The sequence below is a fragment of the Chiloscyllium plagiosum genome, unplaced genomic scaffold (genome assembly GCF_037043375.1).
Source record: "Chiloscyllium plagiosum isolate Xiang-an unplaced genomic scaffold, Cpla_swu_hap1 HiC_scaffold_27, whole genome shotgun sequence".
Taxonomy (NCBI): Eukaryota; Metazoa; Chordata; class Chondrichthyes; order Orectolobiformes; family Hemiscylliidae; genus Chiloscyllium; species Chiloscyllium plagiosum.
Genome location: NW_028270165.1, coordinates 69,338,158 through 69,356,059, shown reverse-complemented (window position 1 = coordinate 69,356,059; position 17,902 = coordinate 69,338,158). Strand labels below are relative to the sequence as shown.

General features: G+C 40.2%; 1 protein-coding gene across 1 annotated transcript; it reads left to right on the top strand.

Moving 5' to 3' along the window:
- Positions 1-1,341: 1,341 nt before the first annotated feature.
- LOC148144540 (putative G protein-coupled receptor 139) lies at positions 1,342-2,097 on the top strand. Its single transcript, XM_087975390.1, has one exon. The coding sequence runs from the start codon at positions 1,342-1,344 to the stop codon at positions 2,095-2,097; it is 756 nt and encodes a 251-aa protein (XP_087831516.1).
- Positions 2,098-17,902: the final 15,805 nt, after the last annotated feature.

Here is a 17,902-nt window from a genome sequence, read left to right as displayed (position 1 = left end):
ACTGGAATTCAGCCTTTCAGCTTTGTCGAGAGGCTGCATGATCTGGGATTTTTATCTTCCTGAGAGCAGAGAACGTTGATGGAGTACTGGCACTGGTCCATCTGGTCAAGAGCAAAATCGAAATGTTGGTAATAAAGCAGCTGTCTCCTTTATTATAGGGACGTAAACTTAAAGTATCGACAGCATTGGAGGAAATGCTTTCTTCTCGCAGTTGATTTTGGAGATCTGAAATGAACTCCGAGGGAGCAGTTGAGCCGGGATAATTCAATATCTCTCAAAATACTTGGGGGGGAAAACGTGAAGTGCCATACCATGCAAGTATTTTGAGCTCATGCAGGATAATGGGACACTTGCAAGTGCTATTATATTTTGTCAGTACAAACTAGATGTGCTGAAAGGCTTCTACATGACCGCATGCCTCAATGATTCTATGTTGCAAGCCTGGAATGGTGAGAATGTGGACACAGTGGAAAATTGGAAGCATTTGTCAGATCGACAGCCACTATCGGTCAGCGAGAATAATGACAAAAATCAATGGAAATTGGCATGGACAAGCGCATGGCATCCCATGTTACAGTTGATCTGAATTTCAATTATTCCTCATGGGTTTGACTTTAGGATTTGAGATTGACTTTGGTGGCATGCATTGATTGTCAAAACAGTGTCATTCAATAATGTTTAGTCCAGCATTGTCTGCTGAATTATTCGCAATGCAATCAGAACAATCAAAGTCTGAAAGTTAAAGGAACAAGTCAACACATACTTCAGGGACACAATGGATGAGGACAATTTAGCACTGCTGCCTCACAGTGCCAGAGACCCAGGTTTCATTCCAGCCTCGGGTAACTGTCTGTGTGGAGTTTGCACGTTCCTCCCCTGTCTGCATGAGTTTCCTCTGGGTGCTCTGGTTTCCTTGCACATTCCACAACATGTGCAGATGAGGCGAATTGGCAATGCGAAATTGCCTATAGTGTTACATGTATCAGTCAAAGTTAAATGTATTGAAATGAGTATTGGTGGATTACTATTTGGAGTGTCAGTGTGGACTTGTTGGGTCGAAGGGCCTGTTTCCACACTGGAAGGGACTTAATCTAAAAATAGGGATTTTTTGCAACTCTCTCAACAACATCTTTCTTTAAATTTCTCGTAGCTAATTTTGTGGTGATTGTTATCCTAAGGCGAGGTCGGTGCGGTCTCTCCTGGTGTATCACGTTCTATCTTATCGCAATAGCAGTCAACGACTTCCTTGTCATCATTACCACTGTCATCCTCAACAGGATAAGCCGCATTTATTTTTTGGATAGTATCCTGTCCACCACCACTGCTTGTGCAATCTCCATAATGTTAGGTTTTGCCACACGGGATGGCTCAGTTTGGCTGACAGTCGCCTTCACCATTGATCGCTTCATAGCCATCTGCAGCCAGAGACTGAAGACCAGATACTGCACAGAGAAAACTGCTTCACTGGTCATAGGTGTGATCTGTGTCTTGAGCTGCATCAAAAATGCTCCGTTGTACTTTGTCTGTCAGCCTTTGTATATCCAGGATGGAGTACCCTGGTTCTGTGACCTCGAGTCCACTTATTTCACTTTGCCTGCTTGGAAAGCTTACGACTGTCTTGACCACATTTTAACACCCTTTCTGCCGTTCCATCTCATTCTACTTCTCAATGCACTAACTATTAGGCACATCTTAACAGCCAGCAGAGCCCGCTTGAGGCTCCGGGGATCCAAGACGGACAAAGATCCAGAGATTGTGAACCGAAAAAGGTCCGTTATACTGCTCTTCACTATCTCGCTCAGCTTTCTACTTCTGTGGGTTACCTATGTTGTTCATTTCCTTTACGTCCGAGTGTCTGATATCACCTACTTTAACAGCCTAGATTTCAATGATCCTGTGTATATACTTCAAGAAGCGGCGAACATGCTTCAATTGCTTAGTTCCTGTAATAACGTCTTCATTTATGCGCTATCACAGAAAAAGTTCCAAGAGGAGTTGAAGAACCTGTTCATATGCCCATTCATCACTCTCAATGGTTATATTAAAGCATTAAAAAAAAGAGTTACTTCTCTTCCGTCGACATCGTTAAATTTGTAGAAAATTTAAGAAATCAGACTGTTTTCTGTATTAACGGCCACATTAAATAATGAAATGTCCACACGCAAGCTCAGAAATATTACTTATTCCAAAACAAAAAGAATGGTGTACGATTAAAAATCCAGCCTTTTCGATCACGTGCTAAAGTCTTGCCTGTGTAGATCAGCTCAGGTTAGTTAAAGATCCAAAGACACTATTTGACGATGGGGAAAAGTCTATTCTTTGTTTCTCTCCCTTTCTTTTCTCTGATTCACACGAAAACAAATATAATAAATTTAGGTAAACGAAAAAATTAAGGCACGACATAAATAAAATATCAAGTGACTTTGCCGCCATAATGAAAAAAGCTGTGGATATTGGACATTAAAAAAAAACACTAAAAAAAAAACCACAATGAAGGGTGGGGGAAACTGACTATTTTCATTCTCCACACATGCAACTAGACTTCCTTAACTTATCAAAATGGCTGACTTTGTTACTTTGGAAAACAAGACTGTGATGTACTATTGTTTACCCTGTGAGAAATACTTCTGTACAACTTTATATTTACGAGTTTCACCTGAATCCTTCAACAAAAGCGTTATATTCTGACTATCTCAGCCCGTTACAGCAACCAGTCTGCATTTCACGTGATGTCGATGTGAACATTCAGGAAGTAGAATTTACTAGAATAAACATAGAATCTTAAATTATTTTCTGGAACATTTTGTATAAAAAATACTTCCGTTGCTTACCTACAGTGCGACATAGAACATAAAACATTACAGCCCACTGCCTTTCGGACCTCGATGTTGCACCAAACTTTGAAGTAACCTAAGCCTATCCCGCTACACTATCCCATCATCATCCATATGCTAACCAAGGGGCTGATTAAATGCTCCTAATGCGACTGAGTTAATAGCATTTGCAGGCAGGACATCGCATGCCCTTACCACTGTCAGAGTAAAGAACCTGCCTCTGAAATCTGTCTTTAATCTGTCACCCCTAAGTTGCCCCCCCTCGAACAAGCTGACCTCATCGTCGAGGAAAACGACTCTCACACTCCACCCTATCTAATCCTCTGATCATCTCGTATGTCTCGATTAAATCCCCTCTTCGCCTTCGTCTCTCCAAAGAGAACAGACCCATACCCGTCAGCCTTTCCTCATAACACCTTCCCGCCAGACAAGGCAACATCCTGGCAAATTTTCCCTGCACCTTTTCCAATGCTTTCACATCCTTAATGTCGTGGGGCGATGCAAGTGAGGCCACATGAACGTTTTGTATAGTTGGAGCATGACATCACGGCTCCAGAACTCAATCTCTCTACCAATAAAACCTAACACACCGTATGCCTTCTTAACAGCACTATCAACCTGCGTGGCAACTTTCAGGGATGTATATACGTGGACAACAAGATCCCTCAACGCACGCACACAACCAATAATTTTTCCATTGACCCAGTATTCTGCCTTACTGTTATTCTTCCCAAAGTGAATCACCTCACATTTGTCTGCACTGAACTTCATTTGCAACCTCTCAGCACAATTCTGCAGTTTATCCAAGTCCCCCTGCAAGCTGCAACATTCTTCCACACTGTACACCACTCCACCAACTTACGAACCCGTCCACCTATGCCTATGTCGAAGCCATTCATAAAAATATGAACTGCAACAATCCCAAACGAGGTCCTGTGGCACACCACTAGCAACTGGTCTCCATGCTGAATATTTTCCATCAACCATCACTCACTGCCTTCTTACAGAAAGCGAGTTCTAATCCAGGTTGCAAAATCATCCTCAATCACATGCCTCCGAATTTTTACCGAGAAGCATACCATGTGGAACCTTATCAAAGGCTGTGCTGAAGTCCATGTCGACCACGTCAACTGCCCTACGATCATCCGCATGCTTGGTCACCTTTCCAAAAAATCTCTTTGAGGTTTGTGAGACATGACTTGCCATTGACGAGACCATTGACTACCTCCAGTCAAAGGATTGCTTACTCAATTATTCTAAATCGTACCTCTCATAATCTTTCCAAAAGCATTCCTTCAAAAGACGTAAGACTAAGTGGTCTATAATTACGTGGTTCATCTCTACTGCCCTTCTTTAACAAAGACACAACATTTACAAACCTCCAGTCCTCTGTACGAAACCTGTAGAAAGTGACGATTCAAAGATCAAGACGAAAGGCTCCGACATCTTCCTCCTGCCTTCCCAGAGAATTCTTGGATAAATCTTATCCAGCCAATGGAACATACCTACTTTCATACCTTCTAGAAAGCATAACACCTCCTCCTTAAAACCTCAATCCTTTCTGGTCGAATAGCCTTTATCTCAGTCTTCTCCTCTACAATACTCTCCTTTTCCTGAGTCGAAACGGATGAGAAATAATTGTTTAGCACCTCTCCAATCTCCAAGTGGTCAACCCCAAACTTTCCACTTCTGTCTTTCACTTTCCCTATTCCAAGGCAAAAGTGAGGACTGACTTCATCCCCTCTCTCCTCCATCCCCACCCCCATTCACCTATTGAACTCTTTGCTACCTTCCCCCACCCTCCTCTCTGACCAATCACCACCACCCCAACCCCATTCATCTATTTCATTTTTTGCTACCTTCTCCCCAGCCCCACCCCCACTCCCCATTTATCTCTCCAAAATGAAGGCTTCCTGTCTCTATTTTTGATGAAGGTCTTTTGCCCGAAACGTCGATTTTCCTGCTCTCGGATGCTGCCTGACATGCTGTGCTTTTCCAGCACCACTCTGATCTAAACTCTGGTCCAATTTCAACCCGAGTCATGCTCTTATTCCTCACATACCTGTCGAAAGCTTTAGGGTTCTCCTTTATTCTACCTGTTAAAGACTGCTCTTTTCCCATCTTTGCTCTTCTTAACTCTCTCTTTCTCATCTTTCCTAACTAATCTGTAACTCTCCATCGACTCATCTGAACCATCTCGTCTCAACATCACACAAGCCTTCCTCTTCCACCAAATAAGAGATACAAATTATTTCTGAAACAACACTTACCTTAACATTTCCTCCCTGCCTGACAGGTTATCAAACACAGGCAATATCTGTTCCTTAAATCAACTCCACATTTCGATTGTTTCCATTCCCTGCATTTTGAGAGCACATTCGAATCCTCCTGTGCCTTGTCTATTCGCATTGTATTTGTCCTTCCCGCATCTATAACTTTTGCTTTGTGCATGTACATAACCCTTTCCATCGCTAAACTAAACGTAGGATAATATGAAATAACAAGTTTGCTTCCAATTAATATTTGAAAAGCGTACTTTAATATATTGAGGAAACCAACTGCAAAGCAAAATTGTTGAAACGAGAAAGTTATACTACAGGTAGATTTGGGAATACTTGTCTGCACATCACAAAATGCCGGCAATAGGGAAGGCGAATTAAATTTGCCTTTCATTTAAATCAAGCAAACACAGTTTAATATTGAAGTTTTGTACAATCCATAAAGGCCTCAATGAAGCTGTGGCTGAGCAGTAATTGAAGGAAATATATGCTGGTATTTAAGAATGGATGAGGAAATTCTCACTCTGAGCATTTAGGCTGTGTTTTGAAAAGGAAGTAAGGTTTCAACTGGACATTTAGGAATATAAACGAACGAGAAGCGACCTTGTTGAAAAATACAAGATTATTAGAGAAATTGACCGTGTAGATTTAGACAAATGTTTCCCCTTATGGCAGAGTCTCAAACCAGAGGACATCATCTCAAAACAAGCAGTGTACATTTAGACAGAGATGAGGAGAAATTGCTGTCTAAGGATCTAAGGATTTTTAGCGTATAGAGTTATGGAGATTAGGTAATTGAGAACGGTGAAACTTGTTACAACCAAGAGAAGGACAACGAGGTGTTACCCCATCTTGAGGTTGTGTATTTGTATGATTTTCACCAAGGCCGATGTAAATAGAGTTTAATCCAGACATACCATCAATTTTGACTTACTTGTTCAGCACACTTCCCATTTACACTTTGCAGTGAACATGATCCCGCAGCATGTCCAAGTAATTTCGAACTGACCGGCGCTGGGAATGTGACGATATCCTTGCCACATCACGGGATTCGACTGACGATATGTGTTTTCGCAGCATTCCTTGAGAAGGGTTCTTCAACTCTCCCCGTTGAGCACAAATTCGATCATCTTAGTGCCTCCAAACATGTGGTTTCAACTTCTGCTAGTTTCGTCAGGAAGTCTTGAAAACTGGTGATATTTGGCCAGGCACAGAATGCCCATAAAGTACGTTGGTGTTTTCGTCAACCACGGTGCATTTTCACAGCCACAATCCTCCAGTTGTTGCAGAGGTAATTCGCACCCATCACTTCCTGCAGGTGGATGTTGTGAGCACTTGTTTCGAATAGGCAGCAGTTGTTCTTTTCTGTGGAGAGAACCTGCCAGAAAACCTCAGTCGGTTTTGACTGCTTATTATCGAAAAAGCGAAAGAATAAATCAAACATAAGAAATAAAAGCGTTCATTTATGCACTGCTGAAATTGGGATTGTATTCGTTGAAGACCAAAAAGCTGATCTGAGACTTGACAGAATTTTAAAAAACACACACTCAAGGTGTTGGATGACATGATATTGAGAACCTGTGTCTGCTGAGATGGGGTGGCAAGAAAAGTTCAAACCAGACATTTAACAGGAGACTTGATGATTACATCATGAGAAGTAATGTCTGCACATTGTGTGGGAAAAACAGAATTTTGGATCTAAATATAAATGCTCAGAGAGTCACTGTATATCAGACAGACTGAAATACCAGAATTCAAGACAGCATTTCTGAGTACTCCAAGGTCGTAAAACAAATTAAGCAATAATAGAGATATAACTATACTTTCAGCTCTATCCTTCATGCATAACGCCTGCATGTTATAGAATCATTCTGTTCAGACAGTCGTTCTTCATCCTATTCTAACTGATCGTCTCTCTGAAAATTGTGTCAATCTGAAAACAAATCTTTTGTTTTCTGTGCCTTCTCCAAACCTTTCCTTGTCAACTAAAGTTCCATACATCTTTGAAAATCGAACTTGATGAATGAGGGCATTTTCCTCTCTTGAATATTTCTACGCGAGTAAAATCCCATATTCTGATGCAATCTCGAAAATATTTTAGATTAGATTACTTACAGCATGGAAACAGGCCCTTCAGCCCAAAAGATCCACACCACACCACCCCACCGAAGTGCAACCCACCCATACATTTACCCCTTACCTAACACTACGGGCAATTTAGCATAGCCAATTCCCCTGACCTGCACATCTTTGGACTGTGGGAGGAAACCCACGCAGACACGGGGACAACGTGCAAACTCCACACAGTCAGTCTTTGAGGTGGGAATGGAACTCAGATTTCTCACACTGTGAAGCAGCAGTGCTAACCACTGTGCCACCGTGCCGCCCGCAACCACTTCGAGAGACAGATATCTATACCAAAGTATGGCACACGGAGTTAAGCATTCTAATTCAAATGTTAATTCAACAGTAATTTTCATGATTCAATATCAAGGTATTGCGTTGCAGACGATGCCTTCATTAATATTGCGAAGGATCCCATCAGCGTTTCCTCATTTCAGAACAAAATAGCTTGATGAGATTCTCTTGCAGCATTCCAAGTTATATTCACTTAAACTTTCAGCTTCGCTCTCACTGTTTCAAATCGTGCCATTTTGCTTCTTGTGCCCCTTCTTGTTTTTGTTTCCAAGTTCAGAATGGTTATGATTTGTAAACTGCCATATAAAAACGGGGACAACGTTCTTTTTGTTTCTTGCAGCTGGACTGACATTGAATCTGTTTCGCCAGGGATGAAATAAAAATGACGATCGAAGTGAAATATCTCACTGTCTCAACTCGTAATTTTGCGTGAAAGTGATGTCAAGACTTAATTGCAAATCAGTGCGTGAAAATCGTGCTCCACTCGTTAATAAGCTGCAAAAATGCAGAAACATATACAATATCATGTGCATACCAATTATGTAAATTGTTCGACAAATGTTCAGGTAAGGAAGAATTCACAATAGTTTTCATCAGTACTATAAACATGACTATTTATTGACGTACACAAGACAAAAATATATGCATTTAACAACCCTGAAACGTAAACAGTAATGTTTCAAACCTAATCAAATACAGACGAGCTCAGTCACGATTAAGACAAAGAAAAACAAGTATTTTTACACACATAATGTAGAGGAACGGAAATTTAGAGAGGGTAAACACAATTCAGGTATTCACAATTTTAAACTATGGCAGAAGTTATTTTCTAACAGTCATTTGAAGTTTTGCAATGAAGGCAAGCCGTTTACTCTCAACTACTGGGCATTCTCCAATTCGATGGTTGATTGAGTTTGTCACGATTTGCAGTTATATAGTTTCTTTCGGTGTACCTTTTTGGATTTCAATCTTATTTTGTCTCAAAGAGAGAGAAGAAGGAGACAGAGATAATGGCAAAGATCAAACATTTTTTCTCTCCGTTCTGCTCTGTCTTTCTTCCTTGCTATTTATGACACATGCAGCTTGCATACATGGACATCAAAACCAACGACAGGTCTTACATCGGACAGAAGCTGTTCACTTAAGTACTCCCGGTGCTGCATAGTTTCAAAATCTCCATTTTATAATGTCAAAGAATATAGTCAATGAATATGGAGTATTGAACAGGAAGTTGATAAAACATTATTGATGTTTCTGTAAGAACAACTACCTGCCATTTCAGACACAAAACTATGTGATCGTTTAATGCTCAGGAGAACTGGGTATTTCTCATGTTTTAGTCGGATGATTTACTTCTTAATCAAATACAATTGGAAAGTAAAGTATTCAATAATTCAAAGTTTTAATTGCTGTTTGTGGAATATTACTATACAAGATTGGCAGCCAATCTAAAATCACAGCTTGCTCTTTAAATGCATGTATAATTCAAAGATTCTCATTTTGAACTAATCAGCACCATTCACCCGAAATACTCTTACACTGGAAAGCGGCAGTTACACTGTATGAGAGGACAGTCCAAAATTAGTCCACGGGTGGTCTCAGTTGATTTGAGGCGACTCCACTGATTCAATGACAGCTGAATGTTACCTGACATACATGATAAAGTATTAAACCGGGTTACTTAAGTTTCATTGGACACGGCATTGTCCACAGAAATGAAATAGAGGACAGGAAACATTGTTAAGTGAGAACGGATGCAGATTGTAAGCATATTCTTTCTCAGAGAAAGTAATAAGGCACTGTGACAAAAATGTAGCATCAAATAAGCACGACTGCATTACTTTCTGATCATCTCTACGTCATTGAAAGCAGAACTGTTCACGCATGTTTCTTTCGGCATTTTCTGTTCAACTCTGTAATGGCAACCGATATTGCACTCTATTTTTTGGGAATTTGCAAGTTTGAGCCTGATCTGTATTTTGCCATTCACGAATTGTCAAAGGTATGTTTGATACGATCCGCCATATCCTTGCATGCAAAGCATCTCTCACGTCACATAAATGCCGATATTTCTAGGTTACGAGTGTGTTCCAGACTCGATGTTATTCCAGCAGCATCGTGTTAGAATCCATGTCAGTAGAAATAATATAAATACACGCTGTTAAGTAATCACTGAAAGCTTTCAGATACCCTCACCTTCCACTGTCACTTAAGGTAAATGAGACAAACTTTAATAAAAAAATGTTTGACACTTTCATGAATTTGTACGATTTGGAGAAGACTCAATCATGGCAAACATTCACCGACGTGACGTCTTTCATGTGCTGCATTCCAACTTCAAATCATAACAGTGGAAAATATTTTGTGACCGTATCTTAAAAAAGAGAAATCCGTAGCAAAGCTGCAGGTATCGCTTTGTTGCCAACCATTTATTGTCCAGGCATAAATGAGCAAAGACTACTTCAGAGTTAATCACATTGATGTGCATCAGAAGCCACGTTAAGGCCATTTGAGGTAAGAATGACATATGTCAACCACAAATGTTGCTCCTGAGGAATACTGGGTTTTTAAAACAGTATACATGCGGATCGTATCAAACATACCTTTGACAATTCGTGAATGGCAAAGTACAGATCAGGCTCAAACTTGCAAATTCCCAAAAAATAGAGTGCAATCACAACTGAGCTACTGTACTTTAAGATACTTTTAAATTTAAATTTCACCATCTGGCTGATTACCAGAACATTAACCTGCTGTTTTTCACAATTAAGTAATCTGAATTAATACAACCGTACTGCCTCTCGAGATTGTCGACTAGATCAAGTTTGTGCACCATGAAACTTCAGCGATGTGCATAATGACGAATGAATTTAGGTTTGTTGAAAACTGCTGTAAAGCTTTCCCGGTAAATTTCTGAAACAGAAAATAAACAAAAGAAATCTCATTTAACATTGGCATTTCGAAAGTGCATTTGAGTCAAATATCAGAAAATTACAAACAAGAAACTGAAAATTTACAGGGAAGAGAAGGTTGTGTGCCATTCAAGCGACGACACACTTCTTATAGACGCCAATGAAAATGTTTTTGAGGTCTGAGCTTAACACACATCCCGCGGAAGCAACCTTTATTGGAGCTTATGTGGATCTCTTCAAGATGAACTCGTGAGTAATTTGCTGAGTTCGTAAAATCAATAAACTTTGATTCACATAATCTGAAACGCCATGATATCACCTGGCATTGTCTATTCCTATGGCTTCCTTGGACGTTACATTGTTGAATAGGCGAGCTATCTCAAGCAAGCATATGGACACTGCATTGCTGTCATTATACAAGTCCTGCATGACCTTAAGAATGAAGACAAAAATCTTCAATACCTTTGTGTGAAGCTTATTCAAAAAAACAAAATCAGTCCAAACATTGGTGAGTTCATGTTGTGCGCAACTGTTGACAGATAAGGTAAGATGCAAGCGGATATCATGTTTTGCTGTCTTTGGCAATTGGAACATAGGGTACGTGGAATCAGTGAGTTTTTGTCCTTGGACCCTATTGTACATCCAGAATATACATATACACAAAAAGTTCACTCCATTTTGGTGTTGCTTTTACACATGTACAAAACGTTTCTGCCTATTATATCTTACCTTGAACCACTTGCAACAATTCAATTTGGACAACTGACATTGTACTTATCTCCTGACAATTGCACTGTTCTGAGTGCGAGGAATGCCATTATCAGCAATCTTTGTAACTCTGCTCAACGTGGAAGGAGACAGATCCATTAACTGAGCTAATACGTGTTAAACAAAGGGTAATTTTGCCCTTGATTAAAGTGATATCATAGGAATTCATGGCAAGCCACGTCCTTGCTGACAACATTAATTATCATCATTCGCCGACTGTGTCAAGTTATGGCAGGAAGTCTGCGAAATTAGCTGTGGTGCACAACTCTATCATTGTTTTGCAGTCCAGAAGACTATATGGCTCTTTCTTTCCCACATAGCGAATGCAATGGCTCTTGTTATCATTTCCGGAGGGAGACGTGGTCTCTGTACCTATGTCATTACCTTCCTGTTGTTCATGACAGTGGCGAATCTTGGCGTTGTAATCACTGCAATGATATTGAATCGGATTCGTGCTATACGTTTCCTGATTGGTTTTCTGATAACCGCTCTGAGCTGCAGTAGTACCATTGTCGTCACTAATGCAGCCATGGACAGCTCAACTTGGCAGGCAGTCGCATTTACCGTTGAGAGATGTGTGGTCATTTTTTATCAGGAGCTGAAACAATTCACTGCAAAAAGAGCTGGTGTAGTGAGAAGAATTGCATGCTCTTTGATGTGTGTTAAAAACATCCCATTTGATTTTATATTTAAGACATTTTCCATAATAGATAACGCCATGCTTTTGGAGCAGAAATGTATGTTTCTACACGTCGCCTGGCTCGACATCATTAGACATTTTGACACGTATTCTGACCTATCATATTCCTTTTATTTTCATTGTGTTGTTGAATGTTTTCACTGTCGGACATGTTCTAATGACTATCACAGCATGTCAGAGACTGGACGGCCAAGGTAACGAAGGGAATGAGCCACCCAGAGAATGGGCGAGAGAAACAAAATGTCCATCATTTTACTTCCGTCAGTTTTGGGCAGTTTCAACTTGCTCTGGATAACCTACGGTATAAATATGTTCGATGGCGATTTGCAAAGAGCAGTTATTTAGCTATTGGCGGGTTTACTGTCCCAAGTTTCTTTTGCAGGAATGTGGAATTATGTTGAAACTGTTCAGCTGTTGCACAAACACGTGTAAATTTATGGAGTCATGCAGAGAAAAGACAAAGAGGAGCTAAAGATGCAGTAAAGTATCCACTAAACACCATTTGCAAGTCCATCGAATGACTGGATACATTATTTTTTAAAAATCAGTTTGTAACATGAGCATAACCTATTTCACAAATATATGTTTTGCTTTTCTCTGGTCAAAAGTTCTCTTACATTTTTCTGTAACACTTACTGCAACTCCCATAGATTGCTTCCCAAGATCAAGAAGATCACAAGATTCTGGAACTGTGCACTTCAATTAATAAATTGCAAAAGTCTCTAAAATTTTCCAACGTAGTTATATAATTTGAGTGATCTGAAACACTGCCTCAAATTCCCGAATGCAAGAAGTTTTTTTTCTCTTTCCATTTGCAGGAATTTGATTTTTGATTACTTTGCTTTGCATTCCTCATACCGCATGATTCTCTTTATTTTGATGAAGGTGTGAGGGGTGCTGTATCTTTAAGAGAGTAAAAAGCCAGCCGAACTTGCTGATACAGAAACAAGTGTTCTGAACAGATAGAATGTACCCTGTTGGTTCAGCAGCTCGCGGAAGTGGTCGCCTGGAGACGATAATACAAATTCAAATTCGGCCAATCAGTTTGAATTAGTCCACAAAATACCAATCACCAATCAATTATGAATATAATATATTGACATATCAATCAATTATCAATTTAGTATATTGACAATATCAGAAAACCAATGAAACAATCCAATGCTATGGATATAAGACTGGAAAAAACGAACAGTTGGAGGAGACATGCCAAACCAGCACCACATGCAGACTGCCTGGAGAACAACTGTCTTAACAGTACCTTTACCGATCAGTGACTTTTGAAACAGGAATCCCGAAGAAGAAGAAAAGAAGGCATTGGAAGATGTAAAGAGAAGATTCCACTGCTGGCTGATTTAGAAACTGGAATTTTTGGTAAATCTTAATCAGCAGGTTTTGTTGGATTCATAATGTAGAAGAAGAAAGTACAAGATCGATTAGAGAATGGAGTTCTAAAAAGATATTAGTTATTTATTCGTTGATATAATTTATAAATAAACTTGTTCATTACGAATTTAAATGGAGACCATTGGGATAATTCTTTGCCTGTCGCGTTTTCACAGATTACCGCGTGGGGTAAATCTTTTCCATTTTTTGTTTTAAAACGGGGGCGGATGGGGTGGATGTTACTCCGTGTCATAACAGCTTGGACTCTCTTCGGCGTGTTTGAAATTATTTAGATAGATCTGAGTAGTTCTGGGAAATACCATCAGATTTAAACACTTGCAGGTTAGTGTCCCAGATCTTTAAATAAAACGTAGGTGAGATAATTTGTTTAATTTCGGCGCCTTGATTTTGAAAGAATTAGAAGTGAGACAATTGGCTATCAAAATTGCTAAACATTTTTTGGGATTTGAGGATGATTCTTAGACGTGCCAAGAAAGTGTAGCAGGAAAGAAATAGGTCACACTTTTCCGATTAGCCAATCAGTTAGATTTGGGTTGAACCAACAACAAAAACAAAGTTGAAATTGTAAGCGAGTTACTCAAACACTCAGGTGTGTCAGAGAAACAGACAAGTGCAGGAGAGGTAGTAAAAATGAACAGAAGCTGCATTTGAGGAAAATCGAATTTGAGGAGACGGAGAGAGAGAGAAAATCTTCTCAGCTATGCAAGGACAGGGAGAAGAAAGGGATTTCGAAACAGAAGTAACAGAGAGAAAGACAGCGAAGAAAGAAAGAGATAGAGAGAGAGAGTCAGAGAGACAGAGAGAGAGAGAGGAAAAGGAGAGAGACACTTTGAACTTGAGAAGTTGTGACTCAAATTACAATTAAGAGGGTGGAGATTAAAAGGGAAGGTAGTGGTCCATACAAATATGTCAAACGTTTGCCACATATTGATGAAACTGAGTTTGAAGACTTCTTTATTACATTTGAAAAATTGGCTAGGCAGATGGAGTGATATGAAGATATTTGGGTAATGTTAGTTCAGATTTAACATTTAGTCACAGCTCGTGAGATATGCTGCAGTATCAGATGAAGGAACAAGAGAATATGAAGAGTTTAAACAGGCTATTTTAAGTGCTTATGATTTGGTACCAGAAGTATACAGACAGCGGTTCAAAAACACAAAGAAGGAACAGGTCATACTTAAGTGAAGATCGATTAAAAAGAATCATTTTGAAAGATGGTTGCATGTTTTAAAAATAGGTAAGACATTTACGGCTCTACGAGAGGTTCTTCTGCTAGAGGTGTCTAAAACACTCACTTCCGCAGATGGTAACAATACACGTGGAAGAACAGAAATTTCAGGAAGTGAGAAGGGCAGCCGAATTAGTAGATGAATACATGTTCATGCATAAGAAAAGCTTCTGGCCAGATTTTCATTCTGTGAGGTATCGAAATTGGGAGAAGGGGAGATCCTACACGATGAAACGTAAAGTAGAGAGCACTGGGAAAAACATACCACGGGCTAAAAATGCGCAAGAGGGTCGACAGGAGGTGAAAGGCCTCAGGCGTTTTCGCTGTAATTGGGTGGGACACAGAAAATTGCAGTTCTTGTAGTGTCAGAAGGACACTGGGAAAAGGTGTTTTAACTGTCAGAAAGTGGCACACAAACTCACAGTGCTGGTCGTTAAAGAAAGGTGTTGTGGGAAAGAAGCTAAGCCAGTGGTATTCGTTAAGTGGTAAACGAGACACAAAGAAGAGCTCGAAGCTGCAGGAGAGTGTGAAGTATCGAAAGGGGCTGGTTATGTCATTAATAACTAATCCCTAAAATCAACTTACGTCTATAGGTCAAGTTTACGCAGAAAGAACATGGGGAGAAGGACAGGAAATTATAATAATCTGAGATACAGGATCTCCCAAGTCACTAATAGTAAGAGATGAGCGAATATCCACTCTTTTTCATCTGTTACCCGATGGTGTTGGAAGTCGTTGGATAGATGTACAGAAATTTACCGTTCCCCTGTGTGAGATCAGCTTGGAGTGCATAATCAAGTCTGGAGAAAATACAGTGGGAGTGACTAAAAGAACGCCCGTTCCAGGAATTCAGTTCGTTCTTGGGAATGATTTAGTAAGATCCAAGGTGGGAGTGACGTCCCTTGTTGTGGAGAAGCCGAAGGAAGACCAAAAAAATGAGAAGTTAAATCAGAAATATGCTTGTAACCAGATCCCACTGTCCTAAGTCACAGCACGAAGCGAAAACTAAAGATAAAGATGAAGGAGTTGAGGTTAAATTAGCGAATACCCTGTTTGATGTAATAGTGCAGGAAAAAACTGAACAGGCAGAGCATCAGTCAGACGTGGTTCATTCTGAAAGCAAAGGGACTTGCAACAGCAAGGCAATGTGACAAAGGAAATATGCGTGGATGTGTACTCAGAATAGGAGGCAGAGAATGTTACGGAGGGCTATTACCTGAAGGTTAGAATCCTCAGACGGAAATGGAGACCACTGAAGGTTAGTGCAGTGGTGAAATGGGCTGAAATGCACCAGATTCTGTTTCTAGTCGCGTTCAGACACGAATGGCTATGCGTAGCACATGAACTACCTATAGGACGTACCCTAGGGGCACTACAGAGTCATGCTAATGTACACGCCCATTTTGATTGGCCTGAAATGCACAAGGATTCGTTGAACTTTTGCCTTCTGTGTCATTCATGCCAACTGGTAGGTAAGCCAAAGGTGGTAAGAGAGCCAGCAGCTTTGATGCCAATTCCAGTATTTGAAGAACCTTTCATGCAGGATAGAATTAATTGTGTAGGCCTCCTCACAAGAATGGAAAGTGGAAGCCATTACCTCTTATCAATAATGGATGTGTCTACCACATATATGGAGTCAAATCCGTTAGAGAGTATGAGGGCAAAAAAGGTAGTAGAGGAATTAGTAGCTTTCTTCTCCCATTATGGGCTACTCAGAGAGATTGAGTTGGAGCAAAGGTCACATTTTACTGCCAGTACCTATAAGGTGGTTATGGATAGCTGAGGTCTACAGTTTAAATCCAGGGCGCATCATACTGAATCCCATGGAGCTTTAAAAAGGTCACATCAGACCTTGAAGACCATAATGAGAGCATACTATCAGAATTACCCGAATGAGTGGGATAAAGGTATGCCATTCGTATTGCTTGCCATTCGAGATGCCCTTCAAGTTAATATTTGAACACGAAGTGAGAGTAGCTTTGAATGTAATTAATGCAAAATTGACTGGACCAACGGCTGAGATCTCACGCTTAGATTATGGATCAGAGGTGAGGAAGAGACTAAATCGAGTCACTGAGTTAGTGAAGCAGCGCATAAAGAAGCCACAACATAGAATAAAACAGGTGGCAGATAAAAGCTCTGAAACTCGGACGTGTTCCCGAGAGGACGACGTGTTAGTACTGTTACCAGTGATTGGAGATCCCTGCAAAGCCAGGTTTAGTGATCCCTATCAAATTGAGTAAAAGTTGGATCAACGAACTATTCAGAAAAATGCCACATAGAAAGAAAATTTCTCGGTATGTCATGTGAACATGTTGAAACCGTATGCTATGGCAGAGAAAAAAATTGAGAAACAGATGTTGGTTACTGCTCCACAGTGTAAGGAACCAAATCCAGATGATGTGGATCTTGATGGGCCTGAAAGTAAATTGAGGAGTGTGATATTTTTGTAAACTATTCATCTCATGAGCATTGAACGCTGTTGAATAAATTGTTACTGCATTCTAAACACATATGTAAGAATCAGATGGGGAGGACGAATGCTATTGTACATGAAGAAAACGTGGGGAATGCTGCCTCGATAAAGCAAAATCCCTATCAGCTTAATCATTTCAAGCTCAGATAGGTCTAAATGGACGAAAACCCCATGCTTTCCGAGGTAACCATCGAACAAAGCCAGAGGGAGTGGAGTTCGTTGATTGTCTTCATTCCCAAACTTGACGAACTCTCTGATTCTGTGTGGATGATCGAAAGGTCAACAGCTTTACAAAGTCAGACTAATATCCAATTTCGAGAATGCATGAGTGTTTCGAAAAATTCGGACAAGTCAGTTGCATCAAGAATATGGACTTAAAGCTTGGCTATTGGCAGGTAACTTTATCAGAGACCGGGAAATACATTCATGTATTTGTAATCAGAAAATGACTATTTGAGGTTAAAGCGATGCTCTTTGAAATGAAGAACCCACCCGAACATTCCAAACACTCATGGACAGAGCTGTGCTGGGTTAACGAATTGTACAGTCTATTTCGACGATATAGCGATGCTTAGAAACTCCTGCAAAGGTCACATGCTACAGTTGGCAGAACTCTTTGAACGACTACGAGAAGCAAAAATGGTGATAATTTTAAATAAATCTGAATTCACAAAAGCAGAACTGATGTTCTTGCGATCGATCATCGGTCACGGAAGGTGTCCTTATGGAATGCAAAGATGAATGCCATCGAGGAATTTACATGACCAACCTCGAATAACGAGGTGCTTCAATCCTAAGGACTTTATCAGACATTTATTCCAAACGCCAGGCCTGTAGTGGCACCGTTTACCGATTTGCTGAATTCGAACACAAAGTA